We start from the raw sequence: 17,806 nt of genomic DNA on the forward strand, positions 1-17,806 counted from the left end.
TACTCGACTCTCCACTCAAATTGTGCTAAACGTCACCCCAGGGGAGGAACAGATAAGGTTAGGATATAAAAGAAGAGTTAGTGTTAAGAGCTAGTGTTAGGGGGGAAAAAAAAGAAAGAAAGAAAAAAAAAAAAAGAGCCGGGGGGGGGGGAAGAAATAATAGGAAACCTAGAAGAGGCAGTTGACGGGCTGTGCTCCTTTTCCTCCACCAAGACAGGGAAGCCTTCTTGTTAAGCTCTGTGCCTTCACCCTTCGGTGAAGAATAGCCGGGATAGCGTTTTGCTGGCACTATCATCATATATTAATCCTATTCCAGTAAGTGCATGTATCAGTGGCAATTCCAAATCCATTATATCTGTCACCTTACTAAATACTTTTAACTTCGTGAAACTGTCTCAGTGAAAACCCTTAGCAGGACTCTGAAACAGGCAAACATTTGACTCGGTCTCAGACCCGATGGCAGCTAAGCACCACACAGCCATTCACTCACCCTCCACCCCAGTGGGATGGGGGAGAGAATCTGGAAAAAAAAAGTTAAAAGCTTGTGGGTTGAGCTAAAGACAGTTTAATAGGACAGAAAGGGAAGACTACTACTACTACTACTACTACTACTACTACTAATAATAATGTGAGAAATAAAGTTGTGTTTTTACAATGGAAAATTCCAGTAACCTTGCATATTCAAAAGTGGTCACTTTTTTGTTGTTGTTGTTGTTCAGAAGACTTACTTCAGAATCATAGAATCAGAAAGGTTGGAAAAGACCTCCAAGATCATCTGGTCCAACCATCCCCCTACCACCAATATTATCCGCTAAACCATGTAACTAAGTACCACGTCCAACCTTTTCTTAAACACCCCCAGGGACAGGGACTCCACCACCTCCCTTCTCAGCAGGGCTGCTCTCACTCAGTTCTTCACCCAGTTTGGGATTCACCACCTTCACTAACTCACATCTGGGATTGCCCCGACCCCAGTGCAGCACCTTGTGCTTAGACTTGTTGAACCTCATTAGGTACACATGGGCCCAATTCTCATGTTTGTCCAGGTCCCTTTGGATGGCATCCCTTCCTTCTATTGTATCAACCACACCACTCAGCTCAGTGTCATCTGCAAATTGGCTGGGTGCGACCTTCAAGCCAATTCCTTGTCTCCTGAATGGTCCACCTATCAAATCCATCTCTCTCCAATTTGGAGACCAGGATGTCATGTGGGACCATGTCAAAGGCCTTGCAGAAGTCCAGGTAGATGACATCAGTCGGTCTTCTTTTGACAGCTGATGCATCAAAGAAGGCCATCAGATTGGTCAGGCACAATTTGCCCTTGGTGAAGCCATGCTGTCTGTCTTGGATCACTTCCTTGGCTTGCATCTGCCTTGACACTGCTTCCAGGAGGATCTTTTCCACAATCTTCCAAGGAACAGAGGTGAGGTCTGTAGTTCTACTGGTCTGTAGTTCCCCGGGTCCTCCTTTCTACCCTTTTTAAAAAGGGGAGTGATGTTTCCCTTTTTCCACTCACCAGGGACTTTGCCTGACTGCCAGGACATTTCAAATATGATGGAGAGAGTTTTGGTAATTCCATCAGCCAGTTCCCTCAGGACCCTTGGATGCATGTCATCGGGCCCCATAGACTTGTACCTGTTCAGTTTCATCAGGTGTTTTCAAACCTGTTCTTTGCTTACATTGGGAGGGACTCTGCTTCCCCAGGCTCCATCTATGATTTCAGGGTAATGAGAGACGTGGGAAACCTGACTGGCAGTGGAGACTGAGGCAAATAAGTTGTTGACTACCTCAGCCTTCTCCATGTCTGTGGTTACCAGTTCTCCCTTCTCGCCCATCAGAGGGGGTACACTCTCCTTGGCCTTTCCTTTCTGTCCAATGTACCTGTAGAATTCTTTCTTGTTATTCTTTGCATCCTTTGCCAAGCTCAGCTCCATTTGTGCCTTGGCTATCCTGATCCCATCCCTGCATATCCGGACAGCATTCTTGTACTTTTCCCAGGCCACATGCCCTTTCCTTCATGCTCTTCAGTCTAACCAGCAGGTCCTTGCAAAGCCATCCCAGTTTTCTGCCCTCCCTGTTCTCTTTCTTACACAGGGGAATGGAGAGGATATGGGCAGGCACCTAGAGCAGTGTGCAGCTCCCATGCTTTGGAACTTCACCCCTGAACAACTGCAAAATCCCCCCAAAATGGCAGCATGCTTTAAAAAGGTGTGTCATCACCCTGGCAATTCTAAAGAGACACAAATCACTGCAACGTGCTGCCACTTGGCCACTTAGCCTATGCTTACCAATCCACAATCAATGCCACTATAACCCCAGAGACAAACCCTGCAGACCCTACAAACCCTGCAACCCACTCCAAGCACTGTGGTCACTCCAACCCATGTGGAAGGCCCCAAGGCTGGGCAAGGAAAACTGTGCCAGTGTCAGTTGCTCATGTATCCAATATGAAACAATGGATGAGAAAGTAAGGACGTTTAGAAAGCAGAGGAACTCCTACTCACACTAGGGAGAAAGAAGAAGATGAAGCAGGCTACAATGAAGTGGCTGGGCCATCAGAGGAAAAGGAAGATGAAGAGGATGATATCTTAAGAGCATCAATAACTACCCAAGGCCTATACCAGCGTGAGCTACGAGACATGTGAAAAGATTTCAGTCATCATCCAGGTGAGCACCTTGTCACCTGGCTGCTCCGGTGCTGGGACACTGGAGCCAATAGTCTGGAATTAGAGGGCAGGGAAGCCAGGCAGCTGGGATCCCTTGCTAGGGACCCAGGCATTGACAAAGCAATTGGAAATGGAGCACAAATCTTCACCCTCTGGAGGTGTGTTCTGTCAGGTGTGAAGGAAAGGTATCCCTTCAAGGAAGGTGTTTGTACTGTTTTTAGTGAGGATAGAGTTAATTTTCCTCCTAGTAGCTGGTAGGGTGCTATGTTTTTGATTTCGGATGAGAATAATGTTGATATCACACTGATGTTTTAATTGTTGCAGAGCAGTGCTTACACCAAGCAAAGGATGTCTCAGCTTCTTGCTCTGTCCTGCCAGCAGGCAGGCTGGGGGTGCAGCAGGAGCTGGGAGGGGACAGACCCAGGACAGCTGACCCAAACTGGCCAAAGGTGGTATTCCATACCATCTGACATCATGCTGAACAATATGTAGGGGTGGCTAGCTGGAATGGAGGGGCTGGCTGCTCGGGGTTAGGCTGGGCATCGGTCAGCGGGTGGTGAGCAATTATATTGTGCATCACTTGTTTTGTACACATTATTATTATTATTATTATTATTATTATTATTATTGTTATATATTCTGTCCTAATAAACTGTCTCTATCTAAACCCACAGACTTCAGTTTCTCGTTTCTCTTCCCATCCCAGAAAGGGAGGGGAGAAGGTGAGTGAACGGCTTTGAGGTGTTTAGCTGCCGGCTGGGTTAAACCACAATAGTCCTTTACTCAATTCATTCTGGTGTGCCATGTTGCCATAGGACTTGCTTTTCAAGGCCCAGGATAGTGTTCCAGAAAGTGGCATGGGGCACAGGATATGTTTCCAGCCATCCAGTGGTTGCTCCCACCATTGTAAGTATGTGGCGCTTGCCATGGCGGGTTTGAGGGAGTGTCATGTAATCAATCTGCCAGGCCTCTCCATATTGATATTTCAGCCATCGTCCTCCATACCAAAGAGGCTTTGACCGTTTGGCTTGCTTGACTGCAGCACATGTTTCAAAATCATGAATAACCTGTGCTATAGCGTCCATGGTCAGGTCCACCCCTCGATCACGAGCCCATCTGTATGTTGCATCTCTACCTTGATGGCCTGAGGTGTCATGGGTCCATCGGGCTATAAATAATTCATCTTTATGCAGCCAATCCAGGTCTACCTGAGCTACTTCAATCTTAGCAGCCTGATCCACCTGCTGGTTGTTTTGATGTTCTTCAGTAGCCCGATTCTTGGGCACATGAGCATCTACATGGTGTACCTTTACAGCCAGGTTCTCTACCCGGGCAGCCACAATGCAGCAGCCCAGATGGGTTTCCCCCTGCACTGCCAGTTGTTTTGCTTCCATTGCTGTAACCACCCCCACAGGGCATTTGCTACCATCCATGAATCACTAGAGAGATAGAGAACTGGCCACTTTTCTTGTTCAGCAATAACTAAAGCCAGCTGAATGGCCTTCACTTCTGCAAACTGACTCGATTCACCTTCTCCCTCAGCAGCTTCTGCAACTCATCATGTAGGACTCCATACAGCAGCCTTCCATCTCCAATGCTTTCCCTCAATACAACAGGACCCATCAGTGAACAGGGCATATTGCTTCTCATTTTCTGGTAGCTTGTTGTACAGTGGGGCTTCTTCAGCACGACCCACCTCCTCCTCTGATGATATCCCAAAGTATTTGCCTTCCGGCCAGTCCATAGTCACTTCCAATACTCCTGAGCGACTGGGTTTTCCTATTCGAGCCTGCTGAGTAATCAGTGCAACCCACTTGCTCCATGTAGCATCAGTTACATGATATGTAGAGGGGACCCTTCCTTGGAACATCCAGCCTAGTACTGGCAGTCGGGGTACCAGGAGGAGCTGCGCTTCAGTACCGACCACCTCCGAAGCAGATCGAACTCCTTCATATGCTGCCTGTATCTCCTTTTCGGTTGGAGTGTAGCAGGCCTCAGATCCTCTGTATCCCCGACTCCAAAACCCCAGGGGTCGACCTTGAGTTTCCCCAGGCTTTTTCTGCCAGAGCCTCCAGGTGGGACCATTCTCCCCGGCTGCGGTGTAGAGCACATTCTTTACATCTGGTCCTGCTCGGACTGGCCCAAGGGCTACTGCATGAACTATTTCCTGCTTGATTTGTTCAAAGGCTTGTCGTTGCTCAGGGCCCCTTTCAAATTCATTCTTCTTACGAGTAACTTGGTAGAGCAGGTTTACAATCAGACTGTAATTTGGAACGTGCATTCTCCAAAACCCCATAACACCTAGGAAAGTCTGCGTTTCTTTTTTGCTAGTTGGTGGAGACATAGCTGTTATTTTGTTGATCACATCCATTGGGATTTGACGGCGTCCATCTTGCCATTTTATTCCTAAAAACTGGATCTCTCATGCAAGTCCTTTGACTTTATTTTGTTTTATGACAAAACCAGCCTTCAGAAGGGTTTGGACTATTTTCTTCCCTTTCTCGAAAACTTCCTCTGCTGTGTCACCTCACACAATGATGTCATCGATGTACTGCAGGTGTTCAGGAGCTTCCCCATGCTCCAGCGCAGATTGGATTAGTCCATGGCAAATGGTAGGGCTGTGTTTCCACCCCTGGGGCAGCCGATTCCAGGTGTATTGGACAGCCCTCCCATTGGAAAGCAAACTGTGGCCTGCACTCTGCTGCTAGAGGGATGGAGAAAAATGCATTAGCAATATCAATTGTGGTGTACCACTTGGCTGCCTTCTATTCCAGTTTGTACTGGAGTTCCAGCATGTCTGGCACTGCAGCACTCAGTGGTGGCGTGACTTCATTCAGGCCACGATAGTCCACTGTTGGCCTCCACTCATCATTAGACTTTCGCACTGGCCATATGGGACTAATGAAAGGTGAATGAGGCTTGCTGATCACTCCTTGTCTCTCCAGTTGATGAATTAGCTTATGGATGGGAATCAGGGAGTCTCGGCTGGTGCGATATTGCTGCCAGTGCACAGTTGTGGTAGCGATTGGCACTTGCTGTTCTTCGACCCTCAGCAGCCCCACAACAGAAGGGTCCTCTGAGAGACTGAGCAAGGTAGACAACTGTTTAATCATAGAATCATAGAATCATAGAATATCCTGAGTTGGAAGGGACCCTTAAGGATCATCAAGTCCAACTCTTGACACCGCACAGGTCTACCCAAAAGTTCAGACCATGTGACTAAGTGCACAGTCCAATCTCTTCTTAAATTCAGACAGGCTCGGTGCAGTGACCACTTCCCTGGGGAGCCTGTTCCAGTGTGCAACCACCCTCTCTGTGAAGAACCCCCTCCTGATGTCAAGCCTAAATTTCCCCTGCCTCAGCTTAACCCCGTTCCCATGGGTCCTGTCACTGGTGTTAATGGAGAAAAGGTCTCCTGCCTCTCGACACCCCGTTACGAGGAAGTTGTAGACTGATGTCTTAATGTCTTCTGTCTCTATGGCAGCTATGCCAAAAGCCCACTGGAACCCTTTTGGGTCCTTGAAATATCCTCTCCTGAGATCCTGGCCAGTCACGATACGGTACTTCTGCCACTCATTCCCAGTTAGACTCACTTCAGCCTCCAATACAGTCAACTGCTGAGATCCCTCCATCACCCCATAACTACAGATTGGTCCAGGCCCTTTATATCCTGATGGCATTACAGTATACCGTGCACCGATATCTACTAAAGCCTTATACTTCTGTGCATCTGATGTGCCAGGCCATCAAATCCACACAGTCCAATAAACCCGATTGTCCCTTTCATCCCCCTGGCTGGAGGCAGGGCCCCCCTAATCCTGGTCAGAATCTTCATTTTTGTGTCTGGAGGACATTTTGTGACATCTTCGTCTTCATCCTCCTGCTCCTCTGATGGCCCAGCCTCGTCTTCTCTATAGCCAGACCTAGCAGAAGACTCTCTGCATTCTATACAACCTGACTCTCTAAACCATCTTTTCACCTTGGTTATGGCTGCAACCGACCCTGATACAGTTTGTTTCCCTGGCTCAGCCTTGGGGTCCGTTTTAGGGCTTGGAGTGGCCACTGGGCCTGTTACTGGGGTTATACTGGCATGGAGTGCAGCTCGGTAAGCATAGGCCAAGCCCCAGCACAATGCATTGACTTGTGTCTCTTTGGAATTGCCAAGGTGATGACACACCTTTTTCAAGCATTCTGCCAGTTTTTTAGGATTTTGCAGTTGTTCAGGGGTGAATTTCCAAAGCTTTGGAGGTGCCCACTGCTCTAGGTGCCTGCCCATATTCTCCCACTCTCCCTGCCACTCATACCTATCCTGCCTCAGGACACATCTCTGGTTGACACTCTTATGTATTTGTTTAACCTTAAACAAAACCTGAAGTGCATTCAGGAGACATAGCATGCTGGTCTGAACATCCCAAGGATATTCGAAGTTTTGGAAAGCTACCATAACTCGTCTGGAGGAGAAGAAAGGGATAGTGAACAAATGGGAAAAAACATCTCCCCTGTCCCCTCCATAGATTGGCTCCCTGAAGAAAAAGCATGAAAGGTGTAATTATTAATAGTTTCTGAGGTAGGGTTACCAAAGTATGGAGTTGATGACAATGCTGAGTACAAATACCAGATTAGTCCCATGGCCAGTAATTTTATCATATCATAAGCCAATGTTACAAAGTACAGCAAAATAATAACCCTGTACAAACCCCCAGAACTGATAAACAACACGACAGGGAACACATACACTAAGTAATGTGCTATATAACTCAATTCGGAAAACAGGCACATCAGACTTGTGATAACAAAAATCGGCATTGTGATTAGTAAGTATTAAGCTGATGTAATGCTTATCAGAATCTTGTTTTAAAACACTCTAGTCAGATCTGTTGTTATCTCAACCCTTCCTGGCACAACGTTGGGCGCCAAAATGACTGTTGTGGTTTAACCCAGCCGGCAGCTAAGCACCACACAGCTGTTCACTTGCTCTCCCCCCTCCCTCTCTGGGATGGGGGAGAGAATCAGGAAAGTGAAGCCTGTGGGTTCAGATAGAGACAGTTTATTAGGACTGAAAATAAAATAATAATAATAATAATAATAATAATGATAATAATGATAATATGGACAAAATAAGTGATACACAGTACAATTGCTCACCACCTGCTAACTGGTGCCCAGCCTCTCCTCGAGCAACTGTCCCCCCACCACAGCTAGCCACCCCTATATATTGTTTAGCATGACGTAATATGGTATGGAATACCCCTTTAGCCAGTTTGGTCAGCTGTCCTGGGTCTGTCCCCTCACAGCTCCTGCTGAATCCCCAGCCTGCCCGCTGGCAGGACAGAGCGAGAAGTTGAGAAGTCCTTGTCTTCTAGGGATTAAAAGACTGTATGTATACTAAAAGACTGTATGCATAGATAATGGAACCAGCAAGAACTGGCTTGACTGCTGAAGTCTGTCAAGAAAGGAAAGGTCAGAAGTTTAGCAGCAAGGAAGTCTCCTGGCCTTCATCAGAAGACCACCAGAGTATGCCAGATGACCACCCAAGGACTCCAGTATGCATGCGAATAGGGGCGGGAACCTATGTTAATGATTCTTCGGAGACTTGATGAATATGCAAGAGACTTATGGGAAAAGAAATGACTATGTATTTGTCCCACTAATATAAGCACACTGCCAGTAACCCTTGGGGTGTCTGTGGTAGGCGGAGCTATCCCCCACACCCCCAGCACCGTAATAAAGAATGCCTACTTAATAATTTTGGTTATTGAGTTTTCACTGCATCACTGGTTTAAGGTTATTATTTTGTTGTACTGTGTAACACTGGCTTATGATATTAAAACTTGCTAGTCATTAGACTAATTCCACGCTGAGGGAGTTAGGTTTGTTCAGCCTGGAGAAAAGGCGGCTCCAAGGACACCATATAGTAGATTTCCAGTACCTAAAGGGGGCCTACAGGAAAGATCAAAGCTATTCGCATGCATACTGGAGACTTCCTTGCTGCTAAACTTCTGACCTTTCCTTTCTTGACAGACTTCAGCAGTCAAGCCAGTTCTTGCTGGTTCCATTATCTATGCATACAGTCTTTTACCCCTTTATCTTTGGGGTCATTGACATATCATTGTGCTGGCTAAGACCTATGGAATCAACATCCTTCATCTTGTTCCCTGTCTCACCAACCCCCAGAAATGATAAACGGCACAACAGGGAACACATACAGTAAGTAATGTGCTATATAACTCAATTCAAAAAACAAAAAACAGGCACAGCAGACCTGCTACCAAAAGAATCAACGTTGTGATTATCAACTATTAAACTGATCTAATGACTACAACAGTTGTTTTTTGTTTTGTTTTTTTTTTAACACACTCTGGTCAGATCTGTTGTTATCTCAATCCTTCATGACTCATTTTGGGTGCCAAAAAACTGTTGTGGTTTAACCTGGCAGGCAGCTAAGCACAACACAGCTGTTCGCTCACCTTCCCTCTGGAGTAGGGTGCAGGAAGAGAATCAGGAAAAAAAAAGTAAAAGCTGGTGGGTTGAGATAAAGATAGTTTAATAGGACAAAAAAAAGAAGAGAAACAATAATTATAATAGTAATAATAATAATATGTACAAAGCAAGTGATGCACAATGCAGTTACTCACTACCCACTGACCGATCCCATCCCATCCCCGAGCAGTGGTTCCCCCCACCCTGGGCAGCCCCTCCATATAATTGTTCAGCATGACACCATATGGTATACCCCTTTGGCCAGTTTGGGTCAGCTGTCCTGGGTCTGTCCCCTCATAGCTCCTGCTGCACCCCCAGCCTCCTTGCTTGCAGGACAGAGTGAGAAGCTGAAAAGTCCTTGGCTTGGTGTAAGCACTGCTCTGCAACAACTAAAACATCAGTGTGATATCAACATTATTCTCATCCTAAATCCCAAACACAACACCATAACAGCTACTAGGAAGAAAATTAACTCTGTCCTAGTTGAAACCAGGACAGGGATAAGTCACCTTTTACATGACAACTACATAAGAAAGCACTTTAAGTTAAGGAATGTACTTCATATGCAGTGAAGGAAAATACATTATTACTATACCATTACTGTAAACTGAATTAACTTCAGAAGCAGAAGTGTGGGAATAAAAATGTTTTTGCAAGTATTATCTGTAAAGCATCAGATAGGTTGTGAACCTGGACTGCCCAGTCAATGGGGAAACAGGGGAGGGTCCTGGTCGTCGAGGAAATAAAGTATATAAACTGTGCTATGTAACTAGTAGGCGTGCTCCTGCTTGTAGGATGCCCGCCATTGCAATCGCGAAAATAAAAAAATGCTACTTCACTGAGATCCTTACCTTAACCTATGTGATTGGCCCCAAGGTGTTTCTCACAGAAGTGTCACATTTCAAATGTGGGATGCAGAGACCTTCAGAACTGTGCCTGCCATACACTAACAGATTGTTAACTCACTTTTTTCTATTAGAGTCTATATTTTTTCACTTGAATTACAAATGTATCAGTTTTCACTGAATGCTGCAAATCTGTATACTCATGCTACTAAGAATATGTTTTACAGGAGGATTAATAGGAGTTAAGTGTTATGGTCTCCATTGCCAACTGTCCTGGTTTCAGTTAGAACAGAATTAATTTTCTTCCTAGTAGCTGGTGGAATGCTGTGTTTTGACTTAGGATGAGAAGAGTGCTGATAACACCCCGATGTTTTAATTGCTGCAGAGCAGTGCTTATACCAAGCCAAGGACATCTCAGCCTTTTGCTCTGTCCTGCCAACAGGCAGGCTGGGGGTGCAGTAAGAGCTGGGAGGGGACAGACCCAGGACAGGTGACCCAAACTAGCCAAAGGGGTATTCCATACCATCTGACGTCATGCTAAACAATATATAGGGGTGGCTAGCCGGGGGGAGGGGGCCGGACTGCTCGGGGTTAGGCTGGGTATCGGTCAGCGGGTGGTGAGCAATTGCATTGTGCATCACTTGTTTGTACATATTATTATTACTTTCCTATTATCACCATTGTAACATTATTGTTATTATTGTTATTATTATTTTGTTATTATTATTTTCCTGTCTTATTAAACTGTCTTTATCTCAACTCACGGGCTTCACTTTCCATTTCTCTCCCCCGTCCCAGAGAGGGAGGGGGGAGGGTGAGCGAACGGCTGCGTGGTGTTTAGCTGCCGGCCGGGTTAAACCACGACACCAACTAAATTGTCAAGGACAGTTCACTGATTTGCTCTCTTTGGGGAGGCATACACAGAGTTATTTGCATCCATGTTCTCAACACACTCTTACCTGATCATGAATATCAACCATCATTGAATTCTGCTGTGGTGGGTGAGCAGCTGGGTGCAACATATGATGGGATATATTTGGAGGGTGAAAAGTTTGGGGATCTTCTATTGCTTGCTGCTGTCCATAGGAGAGATGGCGATAGTTTTCATCTTGGCTAATAGAATTATGTCGAGACAGACGATCCCTTCTTGCTCTCTGACGGTGAACAGGAGGACTGAAAACACATTAAAAGAAAGATGAAAGATCACATTAAGAAAAGTTTGTGGCACTTATAACAGGAAGCACAAAGAACTCAATAGTAAGGATATTTTTATGCTGGAAAGTTCTGCTAAACCAGGTATGTTAGCGTGGCATATGATCATTAAGAAAACTGCTGAAAGCCCTAAAAAGCACTAACGCATATTTCAATATAAGAGTACTTAAGTAGAGCTTAACACAAAAGAGGAAACCAGAAGAAGCATTTAAAAAGAAATATTACCTTCACAAAACCTTTTAAAAAGACATTTGAGCACTCGATTCACAAAATCACAGAATGGCTGAGGCTGGAAGGGACCTCTAGGGGTCATCTTGTCCAACCTCCCTGCTCAAGCAGGTTGCTCCCTGCTCACCTAGACCTGATTTTCTTGGACTATGTCCAGATGGCTCTTGAATATCTCTGAGGATGGAGACTCCACAACCTCTCTAGGCAACCTGTTCCAGTGCTCCATCACCTGCACAGTAAAGAAGTGTTTCCTGATGTTCAGGTGGAAGTTCAAGTTGTCCACCAGCACCCCCAGATCCTTTTCTGCAAAGCTGCTTTCCAGCTGGTTGATTCCCATCATGAACTAGTGCCTGGGATTATTCCTTCACAGTTTCAGGACTTTGCACTCCCCCTGTTGAACTAAGGGTTCAGAAACACTAAAACCCTTTGTTGTAGGGTTTAAAAACGTTAAAAACAAGAATGCAAAGTTTAGTTGACTTCCACATATTTATATTACACAAGAATCTTTAATCACATGATCAGATTCCCCCAGAGTTCCTGCCATATCCAGGGTAAAGAACAATGGCTCACCTAGTGACAGCAGACAAAACAATAGGCTGCTATTAAAATATTTCCTTAGCTCTTACACATGACCATCACTACACCCCAGTGCTTCACAAAAATTACCTTTAGAAGACCCTAGCAAGTTGTAACTGTGGTAATATTTCTATTTTATGATTGGTGACTGACATTTAGATCAACTGAAGCTAGAACATCTGCTTAGTTAGAGTAAGCAATTTAGAGACTTGGGATTTGAGAATATATTCATGAAGCACACAAGTAAAAACTTGGCCATTAAAAAAAGTTTTTATGAAGTGACTTACATGGCATTTCTTATAAATTTGGTCTGAGAACAAACTAAGTAGAGACTATCCTACAGTCCCCCACCTGATTCTACAACATGCCTTTCAGTCTTCACAAATAACAAAATTATCCATTGCATGTTCAAATGACATGGGAAGTGCTACCCTGAGTATGGAGCAGGCTGAATGAGCCAAACAGCAGGAAAAAAACAAACACACACACAAAAAAAACAAACAAACAAACAAAACAAAAAAGGTCTGTGACAACTAGAGCACATCCTTTTCAACACATCCTGGAACAGAACCAAAGATTCTCAGCTTTCAGCATTACCTTTGTTATCATCAAACAACTCTGAAACCTGTTGGCAACTCACTACGTAACCCTGACATTTCTCAAGCTGGATCCAGTTTTGCTACTGAAGATAGAAGGGGTGGAGGAGACAGAGAAAGGTACTACCACAGTAGTTCAAATGCTCTCATGCCTGTATCATAGTCTGTCATAGATTAGTCATACTCATAGATTGTATCATTGTCCCCCTCTACATTATTCTAATAATGATCCACCCATTTAATGTTTTGCATTAGGACAATTTTCTTTCCTCTGTCTGATTCTAATCCTAGAGCAGATAATACTTAAGGCAGTAGACGTTCTTTTTTCTTTGTAGTATTCTACTTATGACTCTAAAGATGTTATTTCATACTTAAAATAAAAATAAAAAAATGGAATAAAAAAAAAAACAAACACAAAATTGATGCATATATGAACCATGCCCACGTATCTCTTAAATACCTCTAGGTATGGGTATGGTGACTCCACCACCTCCCTGGACAGCCTGTTCCAATGCCTAACAACCCTTTCCATGAAAAAATTCTTCCTGACACCCAATCTAAACCTCCCCATGTGCAACTTGTGTCCTATCACTTGTCACCAGAGAAAAGAGATCCACATCCTCCTCACTGCAACCTCCTTTCAGGTAGTTGTAGATGGCAATGAGGTCTCCCCTCATCCTCCTCTTTTCCAGACTAAACAGCTCCAGTCCCTCAGCTGCTCTGCACAACACTTGTTTTCTAGTCCCTTCACCAGCTTTGTTGCTCTTCTGGAATGCATTCCAGCAATTTGAAACCCTTCTTGTAGTGAGAGGCCCAAAACTGAACACAGTACTCAAGGTGCGTCTCATCAGTGCCAAGGGACAATCACTTCCCTAGTCCTGCTGTCCACACTACTTCTGATACAAGCCAGGATGCCATTGGCCTTCTTGGCCACCTGGGCATACTGCTGGCTGTTCAGGTGGCTGTCGACCAATACCCCCAGGTCCTTTTCTGCCAGGCAATTTTCCAGCCACCCTTCCCCAAGCCTATACCACTACATGGAGCTATTATGATCCAAGTGCATCACCCAGCATTTAGTTTTGTTGAATGCCATACAGTTGGATACAGCCCATCGGTCCAGCCTATCCAGATCGCTCAGCAGAGCCTTCCTACCCTCAAGCAGATCAACACTCCCACCCTACTTGGTGTTGTCTGCAATCTTACTGAGGGTGCACTCAATCCACTCATCAAAATCATTGATAAAAATGTTAAACAAAACTGGCCCCAATACTGAGGCCTGAAAAGCACCACTTGTGACCAGCTGCTACCCCCATTTAACTCCATTCACCATGACCCTTTGGGCCCAGCCATCCAGCCAGTTTTTTACCCAGCAAAGAGTACATCCGTCCAAAGCGTGAGCATCCAGTTTCTCCAGAAGGCTGTGGGAAGCAGTATCGAATGCCTTGCTGAACTCTACATAAACAACATCCACAACCTTTCCCTCATCCACTAAGTGGATCATCTTAGAAGGAGGTCAGATTAGTCAGGCAGGACCTGCTTTTCATAAACCCATGGTGACTGGGTCTGATCACCTAGTTTTCCTGTACATGCTGTGTGATGGAAGTTGGGATGAATTGCTCCATGACCTTCCTTGGCACATGCTCCCAATGACTGCAATATAAAACATATGCAAGGACTTATGTTTACAAGAATTGTAGGAGGAAAGTAGAGTTACTAATTCAAGTACCAATTTATTGTACGAACAATTAAGCAGATTTCCTAATTATGATCAACACTGATCTTCAGAGTAGCTTATTTTAAGGCTACTTCTAGAGAGAAATAGAAGAATGCAGGGTTGGTGTTTTTTTGCATTGATTCTTTGATGTTTTTCTACCCCAGTCGGGTAGAACAAAAATTCTCTGAAAGCAGCAACATCAGAAGCAAAATATTTTTTTTACTTTGTAGAGCTATTTAAAAATAATTTATCAAACCTCAGAGTATCCCAACAGAACTTCATATAAATTGTTAAATACCTATATTGAAGATGCACTTCAACTTTTTTCTTCCATACACTGTGCTAGGTTATGTATAAAATAAGTAAGTGACAGTCCCTGACAACCAAAATCATTTACAAGCTTTCACTTCACAGAGTGTCCGGCTGAACTAAAGTAGGTCAGATGGAAATAGAAGAACAGATACTGAGTACAATCTTTAGGCAGGAACAGCCATCACAAGCTGTTCATAACTGACGAGTCTTGATCTGTGTTCTTCAAGTTCTTTAATTTCTTTGAAGCAGCGACTTTTTGAATGTACTTAGTTAAAAATTACTGTTATGGTAAAGAAGAAAGGAAGGTGGTAAATGCAACATACCATATCATATCAAAGGGACGGAAATCTGCGGTTTCCAGATTGGTAGAGAGGGAATGGAATGGTCCTTTTTTCTGTTTATCATCTCTGGGGCTGGTTTAAGGTTTCTTTTAGTTTTATCACTTTATTGTACTGTGCAACACTATTTTCTGATATGATAAAATTACCCATTGTGAGCATAATCTGGTATTTCTACTCTGTCATCTTTGTATTTCAGGAACTACCTCTTGGAAACTATTAACACTTACACTCTATACCTTTTCTCTTTGGAGAGCCAGTCTGTGTGGGATACAAGGGAGAACACTTTCCCCTTCTTCATCTTCCCTTACTCCTTCGTCTTCTTCTTAAGCTCCAAGCTAATTACAATAGCTCTTCAGAATTTTGAATATCCTTTGGATGTTCAAACCAGCATGTCCTTATTGCTATGTCTCCTGAATGTGTTTCGGGTTTTATCTAAGGTTAAACAATTAGTTAAGAATACCTCCTTGCTAGTAGGGCAGCATAAGAAGTAGAAAAGTCCATGGCTCTATGTAAGCACTGCTCTACAACAACTAAAAACATTGGTGCATCTGTCCAGGTTTCAGATAGGAAAGTGTTAATTTTCCTCCTAGTACCTGGTATGGTGCTGTGTTTGGGATTTAGGATGAGAATAATGTTGATACCATGCTGATGTTTCAGTTGTTGCAGAGCAGTGCTTACACTAAGCCAAGGACTTCTCAGTTTCTCGCAGTGTCCTGCCAGCGTACAAGCTGGGCGTACAGCAGGAGCTGGGAGGGGACAGAACCATTACAGCTGACCTGAACTGGCCAAAGGGGTATTCCATACAATATGGTGTCATGGGAGAGCTGCCCAGGGTGGGGGAGACCACTGCTCGGGGATAGGCTGGGCATCCCATCTACCCTTATATAACAGGTATGAAGCTCTAGAACATGACAGTCAAAACAACGATGTAGATGAAAGCCCATCCCATTTGGAGAGGGTGCCTAAGGCAAGGCAAACTACCCCCCGCATTGCTACATTTTCTGTCTTGACAGAAGAAAGAAAGAAGGGTTATCGTCATGGGGGACTCTGTTCTGAAAGGTCGTGGGGATGAAGTCCAATAACTCCTCTTCATCACCACTAGTTGACCCCCTGCCTTTGTACAGACTCAGCTGTTCCTTGGCTCTTGTCCAAACCACAAGGTCGGTCTCAGCTGGTTTTTGAGACAGGTTCCCCATTTTTGTCAGGAAACATCTTCTGTGAGGGGCTCGGAGACTCCTTGTTTTGGTTAATTTTCACAGTAGTAAGCAAAGACGCTCAACTATATCTATTTTAAAGCGATTAAGCAAGCCCCCATTCTTCTATCCCTGGCTTCAGTCCCCCCTTTTCTAGAAGATTAGTAAATTCTTTTACTCACAGCAAAGATTCCCAACTTGGTACTGATAACTTAATGCCATACCATGGACTTGCAACAAAGAAGTCAGCATGGCTATCTGGTATAACATTCTCCAGTTCCAGATTAGTATAATTACAGACAATACAAGACTTATACCTACTAAGATCAATATGACTATGATTGGGTGACACAATGTATTGAGGATGCCATTTGCCATTGGCGACCACCCGAAAAGTGTATCCCACCAGTGATGACTAGCATCTTGTTTACATTGTATTGTTAGACTTGATCAACTGGTGGGATACCACTGGTGCCAAATATAAAAATAACACCTGACAATTCTAACAAAGTTACAAATTCAAAAGTTAGAATGATTTTTGCTAGGGAGAGTTATATTCTCCTTATCTACTTCTACAAAAGCACAAGCAGTTCTTAAACATGGACAGCCTTGACCAATATATAAGCACAGTCTTTTGACTAGTATTTGGATGAATTTCAAAGTGCCAAACACCTTGCTCAGTGTCAAGACATACGTCCTGAGCGTCAATTATGTTGCTTTCACAGATAAAGGCTCTAGAACACGACTGTCAGAACAACGATGTAGACAAAAGCCTGTCCCAGCTGGAGAGGGTGCCTAAGGCAAGGCAACCTACTCCCTGCATTGCTACATCTTCTGTCAAGAAAGAAAGAAGGGTTATTGTCATGGGGACCTCCCTTTTGAAAGGGACAGAGGGCCCAAAACGCTGACTGGACCCAACCCACAGGGAAGTCTGTTGCATCCCTGGGGCTTGGGTGAGAGACTTAGCTAAGAAAGTCATGCACCTGGTATGGCCGACCGACTACTACCCGCTACTGGTCTTTCAGGCTGGTAATGACAAGGTAGCAACGAGAAGTCCGAGAGCGATCAAAAGGGACTTTAGGGCTTTAGGGAAACTAGTTAAAGGTTCAGGGGCACAGGTTGTGTTTGCCTCTGTCCTTCTGATAGGGGGGATCAATGTTGACAAGCAGACTCATCACATTAATACGTGGCTTCGGGACTGGTGCAACAGGCAGAACTTTGAGTTTTTCGATCATGAGAAGGTCTATGCGACACCAGGCCTGCTGTCACCAGATGGGACATGCCTCTCTCAAAGAGGGATAAGGATTTTTGCTCTGGAGTTGGCAGGGCTGATAGATAGGGCTTTAAACTAGAGTCGAAGGGGGAAAGGGAAAAAAAACAGGCACGCCAGTGATAAGCTAAGGGATGGTGTGCTAGAATCAGAGGGACTGTGTGCTAGTAAAGTCTTTTGGTCTGCTCCACAAGGTGCTGCGTGTAGGGAGGCGCATTTGAAGTGCTTCTACACAAACACGCAGTATGAAGAATAAAATGGACAAGCTAGAAGTCTTGGCCCAGTCCTACAGCTACGACATCATAGGCATAGGCGAAACCTGGTGGGATGAGTCCTGTGGCTGGTGTGTCGCAATAGTTGGTTACAAGCAGGG

The 17,806-nt window shown here is 44.6% G+C and overlaps 1 protein-coding gene across 1 annotated transcript in view; it reads right to left on the reverse strand.

Moving 5' to 3' along the window:
* LOC311426300 (E3 ubiquitin-protein ligase RNF38-like) overlaps positions 1-17,806 on the reverse strand; it is a 171,474-nt gene that overhangs the window by 41,639 nt on the left and 112,029 nt on the right. Inside the window, exon 5 of the mRNA XM_084502652.1 lies at positions 10,951-11,164. Within this exon, the coding sequence (XP_084358778.1) occupies positions 10,951-11,164 (214 nt within the window). The remainder of the gene's footprint in view (positions 1-10,950; positions 11,165-17,806) is intronic.

Source organism: Aythya ferina, assembly GCF_964211825.1.
Source record: "Aythya ferina genome assembly, chromosome: W".
Lineage (NCBI taxonomy): Eukaryota > Metazoa > Chordata > Aves > Anseriformes > Anatidae > Aythya > Aythya ferina.